The 12,484-nt window shown below is 34.6% G+C and overlaps 1 protein-coding gene across 1 annotated transcript; it reads right to left on the bottom strand.

The window, feature by feature from the left end:
• Positions 1-974: 974 nt before the first annotated feature.
• LOC108360526 (uncharacterized) lies at positions 975-1,969 on the bottom strand. The gene is made up of 2 exons (XM_017612845.1): positions 1,689-1,969; positions 975-1,631 (listed from the first exon to the last, which is right to left on the bottom strand). Exons 1-2 carry the CDS (start codon positions 1,765-1,767, stop codon positions 1,318-1,320), a joined length of 393 nt encoding a protein of 130 aa, XP_017468334.1. The 5' UTR covers positions 1,768-1,969; the 3' UTR covers positions 975-1,317.
• Positions 1,970-12,484: the final 10,515 nt, after the last annotated feature.

Consider the following 12,484-nt stretch of genomic DNA (forward strand, 5'->3'; position numbering starts at 1 on the left):
TAACGTACGCAACAGATTTTTCCCCCATACAATATTTTTACTAGTAACACATACTAAATTAAGTTTTTTCAGTTCTTCTCTCCACCGTTTCGCGTTTTCAAAACCTTTTTCCGTCATCTGAATACGAAATTTAAAGTTATAAAGCCGTTTGAATTCATTTGCTTACATTTTCGGTTTACATTTTCATGAAAACACGCATATATGCGAAAGTCTGCGAATCATGGGAGTTTTTTTTTCTTTAAAAATTCCTAAACTAAGCTAAATAATGTACCTTTACAATCCTTTCATATTTTAACCGTAGATCGAGCTTAAAAAATAATTCATAAATGAAGCCATGTATCATTTTTGATACATACTATAGTTCATAGGAAAAACTGAAGAGTTTACATGTTTAGGTGTTATTTATGCAATCTATGCAAACATTTTTGGCATGTTTGTCATTACAGCACGGCTTTTTACATGAAAAACAGAATGACGAAGTCCACTTATTTTTGTTTTCTCCAGAATGAAAGCATTTTTGACACCTTGCGCGGTTTTTTTTTGGAGACTTATCAGTTTTTTGTTTTTTTGATGGGCCAGCATCATTATCATTAATAACGGGGATATTCTTACTTGAGAGTTTCGAAAGCAGCGCCAGAGATAGTTCATTTCTTGGGCCTTGTTTACGTTTTTCCATATAAGACTTTGCCAACGAAATTGCCAACTCATGCAGGAAACATTTACGTTTTGTGTGCTTTTGAGTTTGCTTCTAATTGGGGTCGATTTCGTTGTATAAAATAAAAGAATTCAAAGCGGAAATATCAATAATGTTGGAAAATACCGCCATAGTCCAACGATTATTTTTACGTTTACAACTGTAGCAACTTAGCATTTTGTCAACCGTGTCCACGCCTCCCTTCGTTGAGTTATAAAAAGAGATTATTTCGGGCAACTTTTTAGAGTCATCCCCAATATTAGGTGCGTGATGCATTGTACTCATGACAAATGTACACTTGTTTTTATGACTGATGTACGAAACGAGACTGGTATCAGGAGTAAAGGCAAAAGTTGATTCATATCGTGGAATTTTTTTGCAATTCAGTAGCTTTGGGGGAATAGATCTTTTATTTTTGCGCATAGTTCCAACCATTGTCATATTCTTTTGTAATAGTTTTTGGCCAAGGCTGAGATGAAAAAAAAATTGTCCATGGTGACGTTATGCCCTTTTAGTCCATCAACTAAATCAAGAACAACCCGTTCTCCTTGATTCCTCTCAGGATTTCCTGTCACACCTTTTCCCAAGTAGGGCTGTGCGTGAATCAACAAGTAGCCAAAATTTTAAACCATATCTCTCTGGCTTCGATGGAATGTACTGGCGAAATTTACAACGACCATGAAATCCCAATAATTGCTCATCCACAGTAACAGAATCAGAAGGATTGTAGAATGTGGGAAGCCGTTCAGACCATTTTCCCCAAAGGTTTCTAATTGGTGCGAATTTGTCATCATTTCTTTGGCCTCGTCGGGTGAGCACATCATCAAAACGAATGACTTTGTGGATATATAAAAATGTTTTCTCAGACATAATTGACCGAAATATTGGCCGTCCACAATATTCATCAAACAAATCATGCAAAGTTTCATTTTTGGATCTGATATAGTAGTTATAAGTTTATATTTTTTTTAAACTTTTCTGTTGTTAAACTTACTTATATACACCGGCCAGCAATAATACGGCCAAGTAGGCATGAAATAAATCCTCGTAAATTTCGATATGGTTAGACCCATGTATATACTTTCCGTAGTTGTTTGAGTTATCAATTACAATTTTTGATAGTGACGGCGGAAAAAGTAGTAGGAATGAATCCCGAATATTATTCACCCGGCTGGATGCAAATCTTGTTACACCTAAAGCCCAGTAATCTTAATTCTATGACACTTCAATAAACAATTACTACTAACCTGGGCGTAAATTTATGATATTTTCTCTCCCCAATCGACCAGTGGCGTAAGGCTCGGTACGCCAAGTAGTACCATCTTTTGCTATATACATTGGATCAGCTTCTGAAGTACTGCCAATAATGTCATCCGGTTCAGGTAAGCAGCTTTCAGACGAACTGCTTTCAATTTCAGTTTCAGGATCGGAAACATCTTCATCCTCTTCACTCTCATCCAGTACTTCATTCACTAGTTCCTCAAAGGTCAAAAACCGTGGACGCGACATTATTTTGAATACACACAATTATGTGACAAAATAAATGAATCTTCAAAAAAGCACCCCAAGAAACAAAAAAACACCACAAATACCAAAAATCGCGTAGCGAATGACGTGCACCGCAGCAAAAAAACGTTTGAATTGCCATATGTATCAAAAATGATACATAGCTCGAATTATGAAGTTTTTGAATTTCTCATGGCCTACTTGCAAAATTTTTTGAAAATATGTTTAAAAATAACAGCAATAACAAAATAAACATAGTCGCGAAGAATGCAGCACTCAATTTTCTTTTTAAAGAAGTTATGATAAGATATAAAACAAAATGTATCATTTTTGATACAAAGCTCGATTAACGGTTAAGAGAAATTATCTCTGGCTAGTTTTATATTAAAAAAAAAAAACAATAACGTACGCGACATAACGTACGCGACAATTTTTCTCGTAAGTTATAAAATGTATTTATTGAGAACTCTTCTCGCCACCGTTTCATTTGGGAATTCACAAGGTGTCGTATTTGTCGTGTTTGTCGTGAAGTCATGATATTTCATGACAGTTGTAAAAATGTTGTTATTGTTTTGTGAAGAAAAATAACACATGACGATACAACTCTGCAACCTATGTTTATTCGGTGTTATGTGAGGTTGAGTGCGTGTTTTAACACAACTTTTGTTAGGAAAATATAACTTCACAACACCTTGTGAATTGCCCAATTGTTTTACAACTACCCTGCAAAAATCGTTGGATCATGTAGTCTATTTGTGGTAAATTGGAGTACTTACAAAAGTGTTCCTCTGTCATGCTGTAGCGGACCAACTGGTGTCTCTGCGCTAGCTTATTGTTTGTTATCCGATCACTGCTTGTGTTTTAACGAAACGTGATTGAATTGAGCATTTGAAAGCACATTTGCATGTCTGGCTGTAGCTGAACGTGTAGAGATGCTCGCTGTTAGTTCTTAGCTCCCAGCATGTTCGGGTTCGAATGCCGTCAGAGGCAACATGTAATTTTTATACCCGAGCGCACTTGTGCACAAGGGTATTATAACTTTGTTCACATAACGGTTGTTTGTAACATATCGATACCTCAACTGCAAATATATTGGAAATATTTGAGATAGGGCGTTTTTGAACCGTATTCTGAAATAGGGTGTTCTTGAAAAGTTTTCTGAGATAGGGCGTTTTCCAATCAAATTCTGAAATAGGGCGCTTTTGAAAAGTTTTCTGAGATAGGTCGTTTTCGAACTTTCTTCCGAGATAGGTCGATCTTCCACTCAGGTGCCGCAAAGCTTTATGTCACAGAAAACGCCTGAAAATTACTTTCGCTTAGTTGAATTTAAAAGGATGAAAAATTATCGATATAAGTAGGTATCGATACATTCGCTTGACTTATATAAGTAGTATCGAAATAGCTATTTGAGTAAACTCATTTGAGTAGGTATCGATACTTTGAGGGTATCGGAACGTCCCTAACTATTAGTTTGAAAATAAATTAAAAGTTGTATTTTCTTAGCTTTTAAATACGTTCAATATAATAAATGTACGTAAATAAAATCTTACATGTGTACCCCTTTTCCATTTAACGGGTCGCCATTATAAAGCATCGACATTATCGATGGTTGTCTATAAAAACTATCGAAAACCGTCGATGGTGCCACTATCGATAATTTTGCAGCACTAATAACGGGATAGTTTGTGTTGTTCTTTTTTCAAAACTTTTTTCATGTTGTATTAACAGTATAATTTAGTTAAATTAACCAAAAAGGTGCCACTATCGATGGTTTTGCAGCACAAGTAACGAGATAGTTTGTGTTGTACTTTTTTCAACAATTTTTTCATGTTGTATCACCAGTATAATTTAGTGGAATGAACCAAAAAGGCTAATTGACTTTGAGAAGTAAATGCTATGTTTGAAACATCATGTAATTTCCAGAAATTGTTGTTGGTTTGCATGTAAAAACTGATCGTGTGAATCTAACATGAATCGTGTTGTTTAAAAACGAGGATTATTTTTCTGGGTCTATGTACAGTTCATGGAGAAAGACCCTGCAGTACGGGGGAGCGACTACAGGAGTGCTGAATCGGTAGCTACGTGATAAACTCCGTCAATTACCGACTGACTACTTGCAGTGAATTTCATCGATTACTTTTACAAGGCAATGTCCTAGGCGGTAGTCACCATCGGCTATCTCTGCACTACCGGGAGTTACTAAAGTAGTCACTTCCGTAGTTTATGGGCGCCCCCTGTCGTAGTTTTTCGCTGTCTGCTTCGACTCTGCACTACCATGCGCACTACCACGGGTTAATAGAGTAGCTACTTACCTAAGAGTCGGTGCAGTAGCGGTTCAAAATTAGCGATTGACTCCAGCAGTACTGGAGGGAACTAATATTGCTGTAAGCGCTTACATTTGTATATGCATGTTTATGTACATACTAGGGATGTTGCGAATGTTGAATTTTAGACATCCGCGGATGCGAATGCGGATGTTTAATAGCTAACATCCGCGGATGCGGATGCCAAGTGTTTTTAAGAAATAATTTTGGTGAGTAAATTAGGTGATTTAGTTAAATACAAAATGGAAAGGTTACTAATTTTTAATAATGTTTATGTTTAGTACTTGAATTTAAAAATTGGAAAATTGTATTTAATAAAAAGTTTTTAAAGGGTCGTAAATTAAACCTGCGCCACTAAATAACTAGTCGCTCGAGGCGACAAATTTGAAAAACTTGAAATTTTACAAAATTGTAAATTCTTTTCGATTGACGCTGCACCAGTCGAGAGGACTTTCAGTTATATATATATTTTCTTCCTTTTTGAGAAATGCAGCGGGGTTGCAAATGTCGAATGTATCCTCCTGACTTTCCTCTTCACAATCTAGCATCATGGCAAGATCGTTGTTTTAACACCGTTGTTTTCCAAAGAATTCTTCATTCTCATTCTTTTGGTAGTTTCTGAATTTGGAGAACCTGTAGCGTCAACGCGTTTTTCGATTCTAGTTTTTGCAACTCATTTTTAATCCTTTCTTCTGTGACTGACCAAATATACGTTTTATCATTACACTTGCGCAATATTCCAGGGACCGAAAATAACAGTTATTTTTTACCAGCAACAACAACTTATCAAAATTAAACATGTTTGGTATCATATGAAAGTGGACTGAAATAGCTTTTAAACAGAAATAACGAACGAAGGTTACCGCCTCTATTTATTTTTTTTTTATATCATGTAATACTAAAGAAATTCATATATCTACCTAACCCAAGGTTTGTTCATTGGTAATTAATTAAAGGCTCTGGCACATACAGCTTTCGTGCTGCTTTGGCGTTGGTTTTGCTTTGACAGCTAAGATAAATACATACGTTCATATCAAGTAGTTCTCATAGGCAACGCTGACGCCACAGAAACACGAACGCTGGTTAACTCTTGCCGTTTTGCGCGCGTTGACACTCCCTTAATGTAATTATTCACTTTTTACTTATAAACACACTAAATCGTGTAAAGAAAAAAAGAATAAGGACGACGACCAAACGCTTCCATTTTAAAAATGTTTGAATGTTTTTGTAGCAAACACTTGCCCTACTTGCGTTGCTGTCAAAATGAAACAACGCCGAGGCGACGCGAAAGCTGTATATGACAGAGCCTTAACACTGCATACCAGGGTTGTTGCGAATATTCGCATTCGCATTCGCAATCGCGGACCTTCCGCATTAGTTTTAACATTCGCAATCGCTTTTACATTCGCAATAATCAATGCGGATCTTTTGCGAATGCGAATATTGAAGGGACCGAAAATAACAGTTATTTTTTTACGAGTTAAACTTGGCCAAATATTTTTATTTGGAAATTAAAGTCCTTTCCGGATAATAAACAAACCGCTTATCAAAATTAAACAAGTTTGGTATCAAATGAAATAGGACTGAAATAGCTCTAAAACTGAAATGTCTAAACAAGCAAAGCCACCTATTGAAAAATATTTCAATAAAAAATGTTAATTAATTACCATTGAACAAACATTGGGTAAGGTATATGAATTTCTTTAGTATTAAATGATATAAAAAAAATATAAATAGTGGCGGTAACCTTCGTTCGTTATTTCTGTTTAAAAGCTATTTCAGTCCACTTTTATATGATACCAAATATGTTTAATTTTGATAAGTTGTTTGTTTATCATCCGGAAAGGACTTTTATTTTGGAATAAAAAATATTAGACCAAGTTTAACTGGTAAAAAAATAACTGTTATTTTCGGTCCCTGGAATATTGCGCAAGCGCAACGATAAAACGTATTCTGGTCAGTCACAGAAGAAAGGATTAAAAATGAGTTGCAAAAACTAAAATCGAAAAACGCTGTTGACGCTACAGGTTCTCCAAATTCAGAAATAACCATAAGAATGGGAATGAAGAATTCTTTGGAAAACAAGGGTGTTAAAACAACGATCTTGCCATGATGCTAGATTGTGAAGAGGAAAGTCAGGAGGTTACATTCGACATTTGCAACCCCGATGCATTTCTCAAAAAGGAAAAAAAAATATATATAACTGAAAGTCCTCTCGAATGGTGCAGCGTTAATCGAAAAGAATTTACAATTTTGTAAAATTTCAAGTTTTTCAAGTTTGTCGCCTCGAGCGAGTAGTTATTTAGTGACGCAGGTTTAAATTACGACCCTTTAAAAACTTTTTATTAAATACAATTTTCCAATTTTTAAATTCAACTACTAAACATAAACATTATTAAAAATTACCAACCTTTCCATTTTGTATTTAACTAAATCACCTAATTTACTCACCTAAATTATTTCTTAAAAATACTTGGCATCCGCATCCGCGGATGTTAGCTTTTAAACTTCCGCATCCGCATTCGCATCCGCGGATGTCTAAAATTGCACATTCGCAACATCCCTAATAAAAACATACAGATGTCCACAAAATAATAGTAGAGCAATATTTTTACCAGTTTGGGCTATCTTTTTAACGTTTATTAACTTTACTAAAATTTTACAAATTTTCAGCGAAATTTCAAACTTTTTATTCAAAATTTTTAGAAAACATTTGTGTGCAGTTTTATAGCCCATTGCACGTTGGAATTTGTAAAAAAATCGCGTTGATTTTTGGCGTGTTTGGTTAGTTATTTTCTTCCATATCAACAAAAAAAGCCAAAAATGAACGTTATTTTGTAGTCACTTGAAATCTGCACTTAATCATAATAAAATTTAATTGATTATAAAACTGCATTCCCAAAAAATTTTAAATTTTAGTGAAAAATTTATGATTTTTGCCCAAAATTGGAAATTCGGTTTTATATTTTTGTTTGATAATGAGAAAAATGGTAGAAGTGATGGCTATTTCGGAAATCACCACCATTATTGTTGCTTTTCTACAACAAGCTTTTTATTAAAAAATGGCCTCAAGCGCAATTACAATTGTTGAACATAATTGTTATAAGGCCATAATATAACAAAAACAATGAGAACAAGTAAGAGCAGCGCTGTCTTCGGCTATGCCGAAGGCTTCATACCTTTCATGAACGTCTGCAAATTTTAGTTTGACAGATTACTGATTTTGAATACATCTACATACATCGATAGAGGAGTTACATACTTATATAAAAAATCGCATCTAAACAATCAGAGATATGGAAGATATACTGTATATGGCACCAATCTAAGTGATTTTCACTGCTATGTGATCGGTATGTAAACCGGTAACACAATTTATTGGGTTTAGTTTCGTACATAAAGGAGATATATGGCAAAACCTGGTATCTTAACAATCAGTGCTATAGGAGATAAAGCTTATACAGCATAGATTTTGACGATTTTCTCAGTAGACTTTGTATTATTATTTATAAAATATCTTACGAAATTTATCGGTTTTAGCTGTTCAAATAAAGGAGTTTTACAGTAAAATCCCATATCTGAACAATCAGATGTATGGAAGATATATGTTGTAGTCACCCGATCCTTGTTATTTTCACTGTAAGTATTCTGTTAATAATGAGTGAAAATGGTGCGAAATTTCATGTTCCTAGCTGCATAAATGGAGGAGATATGATAAAAGACCTCATATCTGAACAATCAGTTGTATGGGGGCTGCAGGTTATAGCGACCCGATCTTCGTTATTTTCACTGTAAGTCTTCTGTTGATACTGAGTGAAAACAGCGCGAAATTTCATGGTCCTAGCTACATAAATGGATGAATTATAACGAAAAATCTCATATCTGAACAATCAGTTGTATGGGAGCTATAGGTTATAGTTATCCGATCTTTTTAATTTTCACTGTAAGTTTTCTGTTGATAATTATTGAAAACAGTGCGGAATTTCCTGTTCCCAGCTATATAAATGGAGGAGTTATAACGAAAAATTTTATATCTGAAAAATCAGTTGTATGGGAGCTATAGGTTATAGTGACCCGATCTTTGTAATTTTCACTGTAAGTATTCTGTTGATAATGGGTGCAAGTATTGCAAAATTTCATGTTCGTAGCTGCATAAATGGAGAAGTTATAATGAAAAATCTCATATCTGAACAATCAGTTGTATGGGAGCTATATGTTATAGTGGTGCGATTCTTCCGGTTCCGACAAAAGATTAATACATTATAAAAATACACCCACCTACCAAATTTGATCCGGATATCTCGAAAACTGAGAGACTAGATTGCATACAAACAGACAGACAGACGGACAGACGGACATGGCTAAATCAACTCAGCTCGACGTTCTGATCATATAAGTATACATTTTAATGGGTCTATCTCTTTTTGTTCTGGTACTTACAAACATCGGACCAAAGTTATAATACCATTTCATGCTCATGAAAGGTATAAAAATAGTTAAAACGTGTCAAAATATTGCTCTACTATTATTTTGTGGTTAACTGAATGTGTGTATGTAAATAGATTCCACACTTACTACAAATTTGTTTGACTAAACCGAACACTTTAAAGTACATAAGTAAAAATGATAAATTGATAACGAGGAATAAATCTAATATTTCACACTTGGCTAATTTGGACTTTGGCACTTTGATTACAAAGTCGGAGAAGCAATAACTTACACGCATATAGTCATACATATGTATATATGTATGTATGTATATGCATCTACCCAGCAAAAACTGTACGTTTTTTGGGAAGTACTTATTTTTGTTTCAATGGAGTAACGCATTACAAGCTCCTCAAGACAATTTTCGCATATCCATTGCATTATATGTAATGCAATGGCAAGAAATTTTAAATTTATTCAATTACCTGCAATGATTTGAACATGTTAAAATAATGTATTCTGTAGACGAGAAGGTAAGCGTTTACTCTCGAAAAGTGCTTCCCCAATCGAGAGTAACCGCTTACCTTTTCGTTTATAGAATGCATTATTTTAACAGGTGCATGTCATTAGAGGTAATCGAATAATTGAAAATTGGCTTGAGGCGACTTGTAATGCGTTACTCCATTGATACAAAAATAAGTGCGTCCCAAAAATTGAAAAGTTTTTGCTGGGTATAGATATGTGCTATATATTCATACATAATTTGATACTTATACAATAATCACCTAAGCAACAACTCGTACATCTTTACCCATGAGTCATGCTCGTTCACGCTTACGCCAATGGTAGCGTAAAATTTTCATCCAAAGGTATCATTCGAAAATTCTCTACTTGGTTTTATTGCAGAATTGATTTTTTTATTAGTTCCATCTCAGTTATACGCCCTTACCAGAGACCAAAGAGATATCTTGAGAAGTACGTGATTTATAATCATGTTTAGGAAAGCGATGAAATTCCTTTTTATGTTATTTTTACATCTGTTCTTTCTTTCTTTCATTTAAAGGTTAAAATACGAGAATGGATCAATAATTTCGCGACTATTCCATTCAAAAACAACTTATTTCTTTCCCGAGTCATTACTTTATGTTTGGAGACAGGAAATAAGTACAGGAGTGTAATCTGCTGGATGAGGGAGCAATATGTGGCTAAGGTCATAACCAGGGAACGGATTTTATGGAAATTGCCTTTTTTCTGCTAAAGAGATAGAGTATATTCGATTAAGAATATCCACGACTTAGCTTTCCCTGATTCCATACATACACATTTGATGTTGCCTTTTTTAAGATATTTGCCTTTTTTTACCTTTTCTACCTTTAAAAAAACGATTATAGCATTTACATTTTTTTTTAAGTTTAAAAAATATACACATGCCCATGCGGCTTATAGAGGCGCAGGGACCTCTTGCCAAATTGGTGTTGGAAAAATTCAAAGCCGTTTTCTCAGCTAACGTAGGCTTGGGGACAATAAGGGGTGTGGATAAAATTGTAAAGAGCGAGGAAAACACCGTTATTCCAGATAGTAGGAATGTTTTAATCGTTCCATATTTAAATTGGGCTCCACTTGTATCAGCTTACGCCGAGCGCACATTTAGTACATTCAAGGCTTTTCTTCGCAAAAATCTAATGAAAATGCTGCCAGAAAACTTCAAAATGCATCTTGTGGTTCAATGTTACCACAACTATACAGATTAAAGTTGTATGAGTTAGAAACTCGAAAGGATAAAATAGTCAAAGATTCAAAGTACAAATTTTTCATATAATGAAACTAGTTCATAGTTTTTGTCTTTTTACTTGTAATATAAACATTTCTAAAATAAATGTATTTTTTGATTGTTCTTTGTATTTTCTGTCTTTTTTTAGTGCCTTATTTTGCTTTTTTGCAATACCTAGTGCCTTTTCCTGCCTTCTTCGCTATTTTGTTTTGCCTTTTTTGCAATACCTAGTGCCTTTTCTTGCCTTTTTCGCTATTTTATTTTGCCTTTTCCAGCCTATTTCGTTATTTTATTTTGCCTTTTTTATAGGTTTTTAGGTCCCGTTCCCTGGTCATAACACTTGTTTTCGATTTTAGGATAATCGGTATTTTCACTTCAGAAATTGTTTAAATAACCTTGTTGAACAATTCCATGGAAAACCCACTGTTTTGTTTACTGCTTGGCCGTGTAAGGCTATTAACAGCGGAAAAACATACCGTAGCTTGGCGTGCAATACCGCGTATACGCAAAATGCAATACCGCGTATGAAGTGGCTGAGAAAAAAATAATAATTTTCGGTACTCTGTCTCAGTCCTGGCCTACTTCACAAATTTAATGGTCAATAACTTTAGTAGAAGCTCATATTTAATAAGTTCAGTTAGAAAACCATTGAAAAGTTTAGAAGAAAATAAGTTTATTTGCACTTTTATGAATATATTAGGGCTATTCGCGATCCGGTGCAAATGGCCTAGCATCATTGCATTGCAAATTTGTATTGCAAATTATTTGCAATACACAAACAAAATACACGCATTTGCATTTGTCATGGCTTGACAAATTTGCAATACCTAAAATCCATAGCATAAAAATGCTATGCATTGCATTCATAAACAAAACCAAAGCTGATGCACAAAAATTGTTTTGCAAAAGCTTTACCATGACAGTTTAATAAAGGTCGCTCACAATCCATGGCATATTTCTGCAATTGCATAAATTTGTCAGCTCTTATGCACCGAATCGCGAATAGCCCTATTGCATTTTGCGTATACGCGATATTGCACTCCAAGCGACGATATGCGGAACAGTTATTCGGAGTTGTCAAATGCTCGCGCTTGTGATTAATTGTTAAGGTCTGATTATGCATACTTCGCATAACTTCGCACAACCAGTTGTACCAGTGCAATAGAAATATCCAAAACTCAACATATCGCTAAGTTTTTAAAAGTTCTGGGTAATGGAATACATACAAAGTACATACGAAATTACAGTTTGAAGTTTATGCGAAGTTGTGCGATGTTATGCGAAGTATGCTTAATCAGACAACAATGACCGGTGTTATGCAGACAAACTTTTGTTTGGTAAATTAAATGTCGGCTGCTTAGTTTGCTCTGAGGTTACTTCGAGTTTGGCGCAAGGTTGCACATTGGTTGTGGTTTTTATACTTATTGCCAACATGAAATAAAAATTGCAAATGTACATATCGTGCAAAAATTTATATTTTTATAATATTGTATAGGCAATCAACAGTGCCCTAAACTTTGAAGCTCCTGCAGCATATATTCAGTTCTCTGTCTTTTAGGATAACTGAAATTTTTGTGTATAACAACTAGGGATATTAATATTTTCGATTTTTGCGATGCCAGGATTTTCGGGACATCGTTCATACAATTCCGGGATCCCGGGCTTAGTCCCGGGATTTAGATATTCATTATTCTCCAACAAATTAACATGGAAAAATTGCATCAATATAGTTTGAGAAGCTGTCCTACAACATAATAAATA

The sequence above is a fragment of the Rhagoletis zephyria genome, unplaced genomic scaffold (assembly GCF_001687245.7).
Source record: "Rhagoletis zephyria isolate East Lansing unplaced genomic scaffold, Rhagoletis_zephyria_1.1 Rzeph_scaffold_00583, whole genome shotgun sequence".
In the NCBI taxonomy this organism is placed as follows: Eukaryota; Metazoa; Arthropoda; class Insecta; order Diptera; family Tephritidae; genus Rhagoletis; species Rhagoletis zephyria.